The sequence below is a fragment of the Bufo bufo genome, chromosome 1 (genome assembly GCF_905171765.1).
Source record: "Bufo bufo chromosome 1, aBufBuf1.1, whole genome shotgun sequence".
Classification (NCBI taxonomy): Eukaryota; Metazoa; Chordata; class Amphibia; order Anura; family Bufonidae; genus Bufo; species Bufo bufo.
Window position 1 is genome coordinate 652,910,284 of NC_053389.1, and position 15,688 is coordinate 652,925,971.

Here is a 15,688-nt window from a genome sequence, read left to right on the forward strand (position 1 = left end):
CTTGTTGCATGTTGAAGCTCTACTTGGAACCTTGTTAAGATCCAGCCATGCTAAATATGATTTTTTGCCATTTTTCAAGTGGTCTTAAACTTTTGATCAGGACTGTATATACATCTCTGGGTGTAGCCATGGCAACTAGAGTTAAAATATCCTTTGTAAGGGAAGGATCTGTTTATACAGTGGATAGTAACAGATGATTAATATTTTGAAAAACAATTGTCAAGTTTAAAGGGCACCTGTCAGCAGATTTGTACCTATGACACTGGCTGACCTGTTACATGTGCGCTTGGCATCTGTGTTGGTCCCATGTACATACGTACCTGCATTGCTGAGAAAATGAAGTTTTATTATATGCAAATGAGCCTCTAGGAGCAACAGGGGCGTTGCTTTACACCTACATGCTCTGCTCTTTCTGCATATGCTTTGCCCTCCGCACTTTTGTTGACAGGGCCAGGCAGTGATGACATTTTACCTGCCTGGCCCTGTCAATCAAAGTGGAGAGGGCGCAGCATATGAGGATAAATCAGAGGCTCTAGGTGTAACAGCAACGCCCCCGTTGCTCCTAGAGGCTCATTTGCATATATTCAAACATAATTTTTCTCAGCAATGTGAGCACATATGAACATGGGACCAACACAGATGCCTTCAGCTGCCAAGTGCACATGTAACAGGTCCGCCAGTGTCATAGCTACAAATCTGCTGACAGATTATTTTTAAAGTGCAAGTTCATGAGGCTAATAGGTATATAATATACAAGTCTAGTGGTTTCCTATATGTCTTTTACCTATCTTGGGTTCTTTTTCACTAACAGGTGTATATGCTACTGGTGCACAGAATTCTGTAGTTAAGTAGTGAAACCTGACTACAAACCATCGCCTCTGTAGTCAGGTTCATTAGAAGCTACCCCTAAGGTGCCCATACACTTTCAATAGCTGTCATGTGTTTTCAGCGGGGAGCAAGAAGAAAGCTGCTGCCAGACACCACTTCCCTTGTGACAGCTCCTCTCCTGGGAGAACAAAAGGATCAGATACAAAATTCCAACCTCATGTGTCCAAGGGACATTTTGTGCTGCGAACTAGTGTCCTCCTAAGGCCTCTTTCACACGGGCGTTGCGGGAAAATGTGCGGGTGCGTTACGGGAACACCCGCGATTTTTCCGCGCGAGTGCAAAACATTGTAATGCGTTTTGCACTCGCGTGAGAAAAATCGCGCATGTTTGGTACCCAAACCCGAACTTCTTCACAGAAGTTCGGGCTTGGGATCGGTGTTCTGTAGATTGAATTATTTTCCCTTATAACATGGTTATAAGGGAAAATAATAGCATTCTGAATACAGAATGCATAGTAAAATAGCGCTGGAGGGGTTAAAAAAATAATAATTTAACTCACCTTAATCCACTTGCTGGCATCTCGTCTGTCTCCTTCTGTGCTGAACAGGACCTGTGGTGAGCATTCATTCCAGGACCTTTGATGACGTCACTCCGGTCATCACATGATCCATCACCATGGTAAAAGATCATGTGACGTACCATGTAATGACCGGAGTGACGTCATCAAAGGTCCTGTAACTGTACTTAATGCTCACCACAGGTCCTATTCAACAAAGGAGACAGAAGGAGATGCCGGGCTACGCGATCAAGTGGACTAAGGTGAGTTAAATTATTTTTTTTTAACCCTTCCAGCACTGTTTTACTATGCATTCTGTATTCAGAATGCTATTATTTTCCCTTATAACCATGTTATAAGGGAAAATAATAATGATCGGGTCTCCATCCTGATCGTCTCCTAGCAACCGTGCGTGAAAATCGCACCGCATCCGCACTTGCTTGCGGATGCTTGCGATTTTCACGTAACCCCATTCACTTCTATGGGGCCTGCGTTGCGTGAAAAACGCTGAATATAGAGCATGCTGCGATTTTCACGCAACGCATAAGTGATGCGTGAAAATCACCGCTCATGTGCACAGCCCCATAGAAATGAATGGGTCGGTATTCAGTGCAGGTGCAATGCGTTCACCTCATGCATCGCATCCGCGCAGAATACTCGCCCGTGTGAAAGGGGGTTTAGGGTACTTTCACACAAGCGTTTTTCTTTTCCGTCATCGAGTTCCGTCCTAGGGGCTCTATACCGGAAAAGAACTGATCAGTTTTATCCCCATGCATTCTGAATGGAGAGAAATCCGTTCAGGATGCATCCGGATGTCTTCAGTTCAGTCATTGAACAGCGTTTTGGATGGAGGAAATACCACAGCATGCTGCGGTATTCTCTCCATCCAAATTTCTGGATCAGTTACCGGAATGCCGGATCCGGCATTGATTTACATAGAAATTAAAAATACCGGAATGCCGGATCCGTCCTTCCAGTCTGCGCATGCGCAGACCGGTAACAATGTGGAAAAAAAAAAATATAGAAACGGATCCGTTTGTCTGTATGACAAACGGATCCGTTCTTGCAATGCATTTGTAAGACGGATCCGCATCTGGATCCGTCTGCAAATGCTGTCCGTTTGCATGCAGATTGTCTGATCTGGCAGGCAGTTCCGGCGGCGGAACTGCTTGCCGGATCACTCTGCCGCAAGTGTGAAAGTAGCCTAATCCAGTTGGTAAAAACCGCGCCGTCTGGTTTAGGAGGACACAAGTTCGCAGCACAAGATGTCCCTTCTTGTCTCATGAGCACGGACTTGCAGACTTCAAAAAGGAGTATATTCACTCCGAAACGCGTTGTCACCTACATCTAAAAAAATAAGGAATTATCTTCAATACATTGAGGTCGAGTTTTTGCGCCAAGAAGTATCGAACCTTACGGACTTTTACAGTCCATATCTTTCTATTTGTCCACTACATCATTCCTCTGGACTGTCAGCCCTACTAGCGAGGAGTAAACTATACTGGCAGCACCGAGCATCCGCCCTCACGAGTGTTGTGCCTACGTACGCACAACACATAAAGGTGAGCCTAACTATTTATTGTTTTCAACCCAGTTCTTAAGACAACCTACTACCCTATGAGCGCCTCTCCCTCTTCTTTTTTGCTGCATATGCAACATCATGTGTCCGAGAGAGATGGGAGCCCCTCGTATTATTCGGCATGTCCCACTGAAAATGGCAGGTTTGGCCGACAATAGACTCATGTGTATAAAGGCCTTTAGGCTTCCCAGCAGTGAGAGGTAGAGCATGTAGAACATGAGCCACAATGTGTTTAGCTGTAATGAGACACAGGGGAACGTTTGGGGCACTTAAGACTGAAAGGTAATGCCCGCTGTGCTGGGTTCTATAGGTAGAAGTCAGAGAAACCCTGAAAAAAAAGTTCAAAATCATAGTAAGAAAGGAAACCTTACAGTACATTGCTGACTTGCAATCTGATAAATTATAGATGAGTACTATAGACATAAAGGTTATATTCCAGCGACGTCATTTACTATAGTTTATGTGGACAAGGGCCAAATATATGGTGGCAATATTAAAGTAATACATACAACAAAATAACAGATGGCAAACAAGGTCAAAATGTATCATCCGAGGGAAAAAACAATCACAAGTCATCCCTCCCTGGCAGAGATCGCTAATTGGACAGTTGCAAAACACCAGAAAACTATGCTCGCCCCGTACTTATGTCTACTGTGAGTTACAACTTAAAAATGTATTTTTATCTACAGTCCATTGTCAAAGCTGGACAATCTGATGTGAGGAGAACAAAACGGATTGTCTTCTGAGCCCTCCTTTACATTACAGCTACATGTGACCAAACGGTATCTTTACCAGATGCTAAAGCTGATGATGGGGTTAGGTCAGGTGAATGCCTTTAATTGCTCTAATTAATACCATTAGTATATACAACAATGGATGCTGAATGCTACAGTCATCAGAGATTCCTCAGAGCAGGTCCAAGGTGCCACCGAGGTGCCACGGTCTATGGTAGGTCCTCAGAGGCCCTGGGTTCACTGGCCTACACATGTTGAATGTGGGATATTCTCATTTCTGACCAAATGTCTGATTTAGGCTACTTTCACACTAGCGTTCGGGGTTCCGCTTGTGAGTTCCGTTTGAAGGCTCTCACAAGCGGCCCCGTACGGATCCGTACAGCCCCAATGCATTCTGAGTGGATGCGGATCCGCTAAGAATGCATCGGGATGGCCTTCGTTGGATGCATCAGGATGGCCATCAACTTGGCCTTCGTTCCGCTCAGCAGGCGGACATCCGAACGCAGCTTGCAGCGGACACCTGAACGCAGCTTGCAGCGGCAAACGGATCCGTCCAGACTTACAATGTAAGTCAATGGGGACGGATCCGTTTGAAGTTGACACAATATGGTGCAATTTCAAACGGATCCGTCCCCCATTGACTTTCAATGTAAAGTCTGGACGGATCCGTCTGAAGCTACTTTCACACTTAGAATTTTTTCTGAAAGATAATGCAGACGGATCCGTTCTGAACGGATACCAACGTTTGCATTATAGGAGCGGATCCATCTGTGCAGACAGCAGACGGATCCGCTCCGAACGCAAGTGTGAAAGTAGCCTAAACTGTACGTGTCTTGTGGGCTGCCTGAACAGTTCGGAGCCAGTTTGCTCTGCGTGTGCCTACTTATAACTACTACTCCCAACACTTTCTAACAGCTAGGTCAGAATGGCCAAAATGGTGGGTAAAACAACCATCCTGCTTCTCTCCATCCAATGATGCATCGCCTCTAAAAGTCTGTCAACTGGGCAAAATGTCTTTGAGTACGTCATTGAGGCATCTCTAGCAGTCAACGATCTCTCACCAAGAGGTACACTACCCAAAAGTAGCCTCTGAGAGCCTTTTTATAGGGCAGCGGGGGAAGAATTTTTACACCCTCTTGTGGCAAGACCCAGGGTTCCGATAAGACCACACCTGTCATCATTTACATATTTGTCTGAGACATAATTGCATGCTGACTTTTGCAGCAATTCAACATTTCTGAGTGTGTTTTTTTTGTCAATGGCTGCTTGTAAGGGTACTTTCACACTTGCGGCAGAGGATTCCGGCAGGAAGTTCCGCCGCTGGAACTGCCTGCCGGATCCGGCAATCCGGACGCAAACTGATGGCATTTGTCTCACAAATGCATTGAAATACCAGATCCGTCTCTCTGGTGTCATCCGGAAAAACGGATCCAGTATTATTTTTGTTTGCATTTTTAAAGGTCTGCGCAGACCGGAAAGCCAGATCCATTTTGCCGATACACTTAATGCTGGATCCGGCACTAATACACTTCAATGTAAATTAATGCCGGATCCGCCATTCCGGCAAGTGATCAGTATTCTTGGCCAGAGAGAAAACTGCAGCATGCTGCGGTATTTTCTCCGTCCAAAAAACGTAAGAGGGACTGAACTGATGCATCCTGAACGGAATGCTCTCCATTCAGAATGCATTAGGATAAAACTGATCAGTTCTTTTCCGGTATTGAGCTCCTGTGACGGAACTCAATACCGGAAAACAAAAACGCTAGTGTGAAAGTACCCTAAGAGGATCAGATACTTCAGGGTGTAGCCCATGACCACTACACCGTACCCCACTAAAGATGGCGCAGTGACACATCGGAACTCAGCAAAGTTTAGCTTGAACAGTGGTTTGCTCAGATTGAGACGAGCATATGGTTACTGTCTTGAAGGTTACACAAGAACGCTTCGCTCGATAGCTCCACTGATGGTTAACAATGCTCCACAAGTAGTTGTCACTGGTGACAGGGTACTTATACCAGGCAGCTGCCCCTAGCAGCAGGACAGACACTTCTTCGCACTCACAGTGTACTCACTACAGGTGGTCGCCCCCAAGGCCGTATCTGCCAAGGGTGAGCATTTTGAATCTGGCGGTGTCCGACCTGTCTGTTATGGTGGGGTGTTCCATTATATTTCCCTACCCTCGTCACTTCCGGCCGCACCGGACATGACGTGAGGAGGTGTGCCGCTCCGCGCAGGCGCACAACGATGGGGTAGGGAAATTTCACAACAGTTAGCTGGACACTGGCCGACACTGCGCATGCGCCGGGAGCCTCACCAGCGGTTAGGGTAGGGAAAAAGCACTGGCCCGTAATTTTTCCCTACCCTAACCGCTGGTGAGGCTCCAGGCGCAGGCGGGGTGTCGGCCGGTGTCCAGCTAAGGCCTCATGCACACGACCGTTGTTTTATTCCGTGTCCGTTGTGCCGTGATTTTCTGCGGACCCATTGACTTTCAATGGGTCAGTTGAAAACTTGGCTAATGCACCGTTTGTCATCCGCGTCCGTGATCCGTGGTTCCAGTCCGTCAAAAAATTATAACCTGTCCTATTATTTTCGCGGAAAACGGTTTGCGGACCCATTCAAGTAAATGGGACCGCTAAAAAACACGGAGGCACACAAGATTGTCATCCGTGTCCGTTTTTTTCCTATCATATGCATGGCAAACCTGTCTTAGATTTTTTTTTACTTTCCTTCATGTCTGGTGGTCCTCCAAAAATAAAGGAAGACACACGGAAACAAAAACGGATCACGGAACAACAGAACCCCGTTTTGCGGAACGGAACACAACGGTCATGTGCATGAGGCCTAACTCTGCTGTGAAATTACCCTACCCTGTCTTTGTGCGCCTGCGCGAAGCGGCACACCTCCTCACGTCATGTCTGGTGCAGGCCGGAAGTGACGAGGGTAGGGAAATCTCACGAGGTAGGGAAATATAACGGAACACTGGCACAGGAGCCTATGGCACCCATCTCCACTGTTCAGCCTCATAAAGTCTAAGAGGCAGTAGAAAGGTGCAGTTTGGATGACATCATCACGACCTCCTGGTCCAGGTGTCAGGCGGCACAATGAGATGGTCATGAATGCCTACATCCTGGCGCAGGTGTTCATGATCATGTTATTCCCGCCGCAGAAGGTTGCAGTGATGTGGTCGTGACTACCTGTGCCAGGACACGGCAACACTGGTCTGTGGGCTGCATCGCAGGTGATACCCAGAGTAACCGCCAGCACGGACAGCAGTTAGACGGGCTGGGAGGGACTCGGTTAGGTCCCGGTAGGTTGTCCCAGGTATCTGGAGCCATGCTGACTGCAGTGCATCCCACAGCTGCTGGAGACCACTTCATTAGCCGAGGTGCAGTGACCATTGGAGCCCCGGACGCAGTAGGGTCACTGAACCGCTGTTTTAGACGCACACGTCTGGTAGCCCCCGGATTCATTTTGGCTGTGAGACCGCTTATCAGAGGAGAAACAAGGGTTCTGTCAGCTACACACCCCTATCTCTACTACATGTCTATCCTCATTAGGTCCCATCCATGGTCTGGTTTATAGCAGGGTCAGGAGCAGAATTGTAGACGTGCCCCTGATTTATGCTCAGACCACGTGGGAGTATTTCCTAGGTGAGATCACGGCGGAAGGATACACACTCTCACGGAAACCCATGGAATTACACAGAAAACGTCACGAGATCAGGTGTGAGGGGAACGGCGGCGACTTCCCGCGGTCAGGACGCGTCACGTGAGTACCACACGTCACCGCCAGGACATTGTGTCCCAGTCTGACAGGCGTGGGCCGGAACACAATGACTGGAATGCCCTGCAGATGTTACGTCACGTCACCAGCAGAGGGCGTGTGAAGGGAACGTGCAGTGAATGGAGCTGGATCTGATGAATGAATAGGCTTCTGTGCTCTCCGCCTACCAGAGCCGGGTGGAGGGGGCGTGTCGCTCGGGGGAACGCAATCCTATAAACAAAAAGGTGGAAGTCTCTTTTAAATCATAGCAGATTGCGTTGGCTCGTGCGAGCAGCTGTTGGTCTGTCGTACGTATATGGAGTGATCCCATTGTGGGCTCTGGTCGTGGCAATATGTCTGAGACGCAGCTGCACGAGGAGGAGACCCGTGCTCTGGTGGAGGACTATCTGCACCGCTGCCTGGGGAATGATCGCCCGCAGCCGCCGCCTCCTGTGGCGGATACCCTCTGGCAAGTGGCGCAGGAGGTCCACCTGGGGAACAGCGCTTTCTTCAAGTCCTGCGAGGAGCTGGACGTGGAGCCGTGCGCCATCCTGCAGCGTGTGGCCCACGAGGTGGCCCTGGAAGGAGGACTCAACTGGGGACGGGTGGTCGTGCTCATTGTGTTCGCCGGGACCTTGACACAAAGGCACAGGAAGCGGAGAGCGGGGACCCCCCGGGAACTGGCAGGGGTGCTGAGCCAATTCCTGGTCAGGGACCAGGGTGACTGGTTCCAGAAGAACGGAGGCTGGGTAATTGTCCTATTTTCTGGTCCTGCATGGGAGTTGTAGTCCCACACGGCTTCTTGCAGAACAATGGGTGACACATTGCTTCCCTGCACAGCATGTGGGTGGCTGCTGCCTGCCATGTGGGCTGCTCTCTGACTCACACCTCAAGCATTTCATGTGGAAGTTACTCATCCCGGCTGATTGCACTTTATGGTCCTTTTATAGTTAGAAATCTGCTCTGATTCATGTGTTGGTTTTAGAGGCAGGGGCCAGAATTACTGAGGAGTGGGATGCCCTTTGTGCCAATCAGATAGCATGGAGCTGTTTCTTGCCAGCCGTTTGGGTAGTCCATGCCCTGTAGAGAGGCTTGGGAAAGCAAATCTTAAAAAAAAATGTTTCCTTGTTGCAGATCTTCCATAGGAGTCCTGATAAATCCATTGAGCAGACTGGCAGTTTTTTTAAAGAGCCATAGGATGTCCCAGTGCGGTCAATGGCAGGGCGATGTGTCCGCTTTTACCTACATGGACAATGCAGATTTGTTTCCGTACAGGCGCTGACTTTATGTTCACATGACGGATTTTTGGCATGGGATTCAGCCCTGAGAACCATGCCGAACTGAAACCGCCTCCTATTGTTTCCAGTGGGAGGCCATGTCTCAGTTCATGGAGCCACAGTTCCAGACCACGGCAAGAATGTAAATGTCCATTCTTGGGGTGGTTACCAAGTGGAAATAATGGAAAGCCACTTTTTAGCTGCATTTAGTATGAAAAAGTGCAGCGGTTTCTGCCATGGGATACAAAATCTGTCATCTGAACGTACCCTTACCTTTCATTGGCCATAGGGAGGTCCATCAGTAGATGGCAGAAGGACTGACCTTCTCTAGACGATGAATTGCAGTCATTGTTGGTCTTCTCTCCAGCTGGTAATGGGGCCAAGTAAAAGGACTCTGTGCAGATTTTGGAACATCTAAACATAGTGATCATGTTTATTACCAAAACATGTTGGTGTCCACACAGCGCAGTTCCCATATTACATAAGGGCGTCTTTGTATTAGAGAATCTCTGATCAGATATGATTTTATGTACATTTTGATGCACTTGCTTCTAGCTGGTAGTAGTTGGATTATTTGTATTGCAAATAATTAGTATTGACCTCAGCAAGCTATTAGTATTGACCTCCAGTTCCATTAAGTTCTATAATTATGGGTGAGCTCCAGTATAGCTAGAGGACATCCCTAATCTGTGGTGGTCTCCAGGTTGAAAAGATGCAGTTCCCTGCCAGATTTTGTCAGAGCCTGAAGGAAATTGTTGCTTTGTGCCACCTGCCACTGGTTGATGACCACAGATTAGGTAGTGGTCCATCATACGGAGCTTTAAAGGGTTTCTTAAGTGTTTTATACTTAGGATAGATCATAAGCATATAAGTCATAAGGATAGGTCATCAGTATGTTATCGGTGGGGGTCCGACTCCTGGCACCCCAGCCGATATAGTGTGACCTCTGGTAGATCATTATTGGGTAATATGTGCCATGAAGATGACTACTGGCACTACCTAAACAATGGGCTGAGTCTGGGTCATTGTTGCATATTGGTGACGATGGATTATCATTCCCCAAACATGTTTCTTTCCCCCTAAACTAATATCACTAGTTCCAAGTTCACCCATACGTTGTCCCATGCTTTTTGCAGCAGTTAATAATTCAATCTGTTTGTAGTGTAACCTGGACTGTGTTAATAGGGACTTTCCTCCCTTCCGGTACATGACGGTAAATCTACTGCAGTCAATTCTCATTTCTCTGATAAGTGGAATAAATGCACAAATTCCCCCTGTTGATTCTTGAACGCATTAGATTGTGTCTGGTGGCACAGTAAGGGTTTTTCCAATGCCACATAAAAAGTAGACGAAGTGTGATTTTTATTTTTATTTTTTATTGGTGCCCGTAGCAGAACATGGTATCTTGAGGTCTTGTGTAGGTGAAAGCCATGGTCATGGGATCCTATATTTTTACAGATGAAACTTTGATGGTAGCATATCGTGGGGCTCTATGAAAGACCCTGCCATGTTCTAGGTGTTGCCAGAAGTTTCCCTTGTGTCTGTACTACACTGAGCAGGCAATATAGAGGGAGAGATCTACCTGCACATGGTAACAATATGTGCCTGGAGATGTTACAATGTAGTGTTTGCAGCATGAATCATCAGAGTTTTTTTATTCTTATTATTATTGTCAGGTTAGAAATTTCCAGAATGTGATAGAAACCAATCTGCTCTATCCAAAATCTGTTTCTGCAGCAGAGTTGTGGTGGGAAAGTCATTAAGCTGGAGACTAACCATGACTAGAAGTCTAGATGGTCATTTCCGTTCTGCTCCCCATTGGCACAAAAGAGGTTAATGGAAATCACGAGGCAGAAAAGTTTATGTTTGCACAAATTAATTGTAAAGAGCAGAGTTCCGGAAGGTATTGAGGGTATAACTTGTTTACACAGTCCTGTGCCAAGCGGCGTTCAAACATCACCATCTGGAGGCTATTGCTTCCATCCTTCATTATGCTGAATAAGGACCCAGTAAACAGCTGCTCTTCTCTAGCTCCGGCCTTCTAAACAGTCTGCGGTTTATTCTTCTGTGACAGAGGACACTGCGTTTAGATAGATTGGATCTTAGAAGAGCAGTACTTCCCTTCTGGTTTGCTGGAGGAAGCTACAGTTTTATAGATGAAGGGTCATTGATCCAGGGAGTTGTTCCCATTGCCAGATTTGGAGTCGGGAAGGATTTTTTTATTTTTATTTTATCCCCAAAGATGAGGGCAATTGGCTTCAGCCTCTTGAGTTGTTGTTTTTTTTTTTTTTTTTTTTTTTTTTTTTTTTTTCCTAGCTTTCCTCTGGATTAACTCTGCAAGATGATAGGCTGAACTTTTGTCTTTTTCAGCCTTACAATCTGTTACTCCATATCCTGTTTTAAAGGGGTTCTCTGGGCTTTTATTATTGATGACCTATACTCAAGATAGTAAAAAGAGTAGATGTAGAGCAGCACCCACGGACCATCAAACGACCACACCGGAATGCATCGGCCAAACCACGGCCGCAGATCCTCAGCCCCCAGCTTGACAAAGGCTATGTAGTAGCCGAAACGTTGCTGGTTATTTTTATGGCACACTTTCTGTGAAGTCTGTCCAATAAAGAAGGCGCTGGAGATGCTGTTATTACCTGCTTGTTTGTACTATACTCAAGATAGACCCTCGCTGATCTGATATTGATGACCTGGCACCCCCACTGATCGGCGGTGTGTGCAGTGCGCAGGTGCCGTCTCCCGTCTCTTCCATGGCAAGGACCATAGACCGAGAGAGAAGGGAGATGCCACATGAGCACTGTGCGCCGCTGTCTCCTTATACAGGACGCACAACACCCCCGCCAATCTGATGACCTATCCTGCATCTGTAACACACACTGGCCTAAATCGCCTATCTGTATTTATTTTGATGTGTGGAAGCAAACCTGAAGTATCTCAAAAACCCATACAAACTCCATGCAGATTTGGCCCAAGCTGGATTTGAGTCTGGGACCTCAGTCCTGCAAGAGAACATTGCTAACCTCAAAGTCTTCAACGCAGCCAGTTTTATGTAAAATAGATAAACAAATCAGTAATTTTACCTCTCGGACTACTTTCACGTGTCCGCTACAGTCTTATGGCAGGCTGCTCCGGCAGAGAATACAGGGAATCGGCGGGACAGAAACCACTGCTTGCAGCAGTTTTTGTCCAGCCGATTCTTGGCTTTTTTGTCGGATCTCCACTGCACCCCGTTATAGTCAATTGGGCTGGTGGCCAATCCGGTAGCACCTGGCAGTGCTGGATCCGGAGAACTTCGGCAGGCTGTTCTCTGCTGGAACAGCTTGCCGGAAATTGTGTCACAGATGTAAAACTAGCCTTACATCTTCATTGGTTGCTTCTATAGGGTTAAATCTAAGCTTTAATTAACTTTTCATTCAATTATTTTTTTCTGTAATTTTCAGGAGGGTTTCCAGAAGTTTAGCAACAACAAAAGCAACCACAAAAGACAAGAGCAGAGTCATTTCTCCAATGCCCTGATGGCTGCGGCTGGAGTTGGACTGGCAGGATTAGTTTTTCTTCTGGCAGTAAGATGAACCGTGGAAACTATCAATGGACCTCAGATCTACGAAGACATTTTTGGACCATGAGGTCACCTGAACCAATGTCTCAGCCATTGATGCCAAAGACCTTTCATAAAGGACTGAACTGATGTGACACAAGTCTATACAATTGTATTTTCACTGCGCAGACACACGGCCACAGTTAACTACATAGCACTTTTGCCTGTGAACGTTATGGACTGAAGTTAGAGCGGCTTTTAAAATGGTGTGATTTGTAAAGGAAAGAAAAAACCCTGCAAAAGGATTTCAATCAATGTCATTTCATTACTATGTAAAAAGTTCTGTCAATCTCGGCTCGAGCACTTTTATGTTTAGTCTTTACTAGTAAATTCTATTTATTTAGGGTAATATGTTTTATATCATTCAGTATTTAGGAACACTGTTACATCTGTGCGCAGAGCATACGTGCATCATAACTTACAGCGCCATAGATATCTTCTGGATACTTTCCATACTCTGGGGCTGACATTTTCATTTTTTTTGTATTGGAGGGTGAAAAATAATGCCCAATATGTGTGTAACTGTAAGACGCTTTTTGACGTAAAATGTAGCGTTAATGAATCGCTATAGCAGATTTGCGATTGCATAGAGTAAAGCAAATCTCAAACCTGACAAATTGATTTGCTCAATGCATCCTAATGGCTGGCAAATGGGCACAACATTTGCGCACGTCGTTCACATTTGTAATATCCTCCTGACTTGCCCTTGTCAGTTTATTATGACCAGTGTGAACACACTGAATACCCTGGCTTATTTATATAAATGATTGCCTTGTGCCATCCAGGCTATAGCGGGTTATTAACAGATACCTTTTACTATGTACAAAGTTGTGTTCCACCAAAGTTCTGGAGCAACTCGTTGAAATGATCTTATTTTAGGCCAAGTCTGTACCGAAGAATAAAAACTTAGTAATAATTTAATTAAAATTATTATAATTTTTTTTTTTTGGAAGCAAGTGAAAATTTTTGATAAATGTTTCACTGGTTAATGGTGTAAAGTGTAATGAGGAATTATTATATTTATGCTAGTTTATGATTGACTTTGTAGTCCCCAAAGAGACTGGCATCTCTAAGGCTTTTTTAAAACGATAATATATTATGTACATACTTTTATGATACTTGGGATGGACAGGATTTTTACTGTGTTTTATTGTCTAATAAATTGTGTACATTTGGCACTTGCTGGAATGGTCTTTTACATTTTGAACAATCTACAATCATAGTATACATTGAAGTTTACAGGGCACAAAAGCTATACTTAACCATTGCATGGCATCTCTAAGAAAAATGAGCAGATAACTGAGATGGATAAAGCAAGGCCTTACATACAGCAGCCAGGAATACATGCTGGACTATGTCAATCACTTTCTATGATGAGGACAGGAGCTTCTTTAGGACCTTGCGCACAGAATGGCAGAAAGGTAAAATGGAGCTGCCCTCACCTGAGCAGCTCATCCTGACCCAGGGAAGTATAGAGGAGCTACCAGACAACCAGTACAGGTGCATTACCTGAGAAATGGCCATCTTGATTGGTTGGATCTGAGTCTGAGGTACTGTATGTTGAGTCTAGATTCAACTTATGATGGCCTAGAAAAGACCATTGTAAGATGAAAATATTGTATCCTGAGACCATTGTATCTTGGAGGATCAGTATACACCATTTCATAAATCACTACTATACAAGGCGCTTCAATTTAGCCTAAACCAAAGCATATATTGAATCCTTCAACTGTGATTCAGATGTTTTTAACCACCAAAGTAATATCTTCACCGAGAGAAATGTTTCATTATTCAAACTAGTTCGGACCTTGAAAAATAGTGGTGCAGGAACCTGTTCTGTTTACTTCTGGAGTGTCCCAGAAGAGAGAGCCTGGGCAATACAAAGGTAATGGGTTTCTGCTGAATTACACCACATACTGTAGTCTTGCCTTGTGCTGTGGATCCCTCACCACCCGTAATCTCGCCATCTGACCTCTACCGATCACAAACGCCTGGACCCATTATTAGAACCTGCTTCAAGAGGCAAGGCACTCTCCTTTTGTGGTGTAGGGGAGATATGGAAAAATCTAAATGAGCTTTTCTTTTATCTTGCTTGCTTTTCCTGTGGTGAATGTATTCTGCTGATGGCTGAGAACGAGCAGTCACTAGAGGTTAGATGGCTATGTAGCCTCCTGCTTTTACATTAAATGAGTTGTCCAGCTATTACTAATTGATGGCTTATCCTCAGGATAGGCCATTGCTAGCTGATCGATGGGGTTCAGACACCCTGCACCCGTGCCAATCAGGTGTAGTGTAGGCACTGGAACTACATGGCACCATCAACCTTGTAGTGGATGGAGAGTGTTACTACTATAGCGCGGATCCTATTGACTTCAAAGGGTGAAGTGCTGTAGTAATAAGCTCCTTCTATTAAAGGGTTTTGGTGCTGACTTCTGGTGATCTAACTACACTAAAAAGCTGATTGGTGGGGGTACAAAACCCCACACCCCGCCATTCATCTAGTGATGGCCTATCCAGAGGACATCACTTAGTAAAGGCTGGACAACCCTTTTAATTTCTCCCACACTTAATAGAAAATGTATTGTCAGTGATGTATTTATTTAAAGGGATTCTGTCATGAGATTTGAGCCCTATAAGCTAAACATATGGCCAGGTCCGTACTAATAACATGAATCCTAAACTGCCCTTATTAAACCTGCTTGTGGCTCTATTAGCCCAAAAAACTGGTTTTTAATAAGCTGTCACTCACCTACCTAAGGTGCCCAAGGGGTTTTACGTTAACCCAGGGTGCCCGCCCGCACCCCTTGCCGTCTGATGCGCATGCGCACTTCGCTCAACAAAGCCGCTGCCAGGAGTCCGCAGCGCATCAGGCTGAGCCTAGTGCGCAGGCGCCGGATCTAGCAGAGGGACGGGAGGATTGCGGAGGCGGGGCTGAGGTGAGGAAGACGGCGCTGGGCACCAGGCGGCGAGGGGTGCGGGCGGGCACCCTGGGTTAACGTAAAACCCGTTGGGAACCTTAGGTAGGTGAGTGACAGCTTATAAAAAACAGTTTTTTGGGCTAAAAGAGCCACAAGCAGGTTTAATAAGGGCAGTTTAGGATTCATGTTGTTAGTACGGACCTGGCCATATGTTTAGCTTATAGGGCTCAAATCTCATGACAGAATCCCTTTAAATCCAGTTTTTAATGTACACATTTGAAAAAATTGTTTTGGCTTATGTTTCGCCCCATAAAAAAAAAATCTTGCATTGTTGCAGTTTCCATACTGGCCCCTACAGCAGTCACAATAAGCTGATATTCCCTGTTCTCTGTATCCTCGGTTGTCAGCTTTGCTGTATATACAG

At 45.7% G+C, this 15,688-nt stretch overlaps 1 protein-coding gene across 1 annotated transcript; it reads left to right on the top strand.

Moving 5' to 3' along the window:
- Positions 1-7,677: 7,677 nt before the first annotated feature.
- BCL2L10 (BCL2 like 10) lies at positions 7,678-13,528 on the top strand. Its single transcript, XM_040413962.1, has 2 exons — positions 7,678-8,208; positions 12,189-13,528. The coding sequence occupies exons 1-2, from the start codon at positions 7,813-7,815 to the stop codon at positions 12,318-12,320; spliced, it is 528 nt and encodes a 175-aa protein (XP_040269896.1). The 5' UTR covers positions 7,678-7,812; the 3' UTR covers positions 12,321-13,528.
- Positions 13,529-15,688: the final 2,160 nt, after the last annotated feature.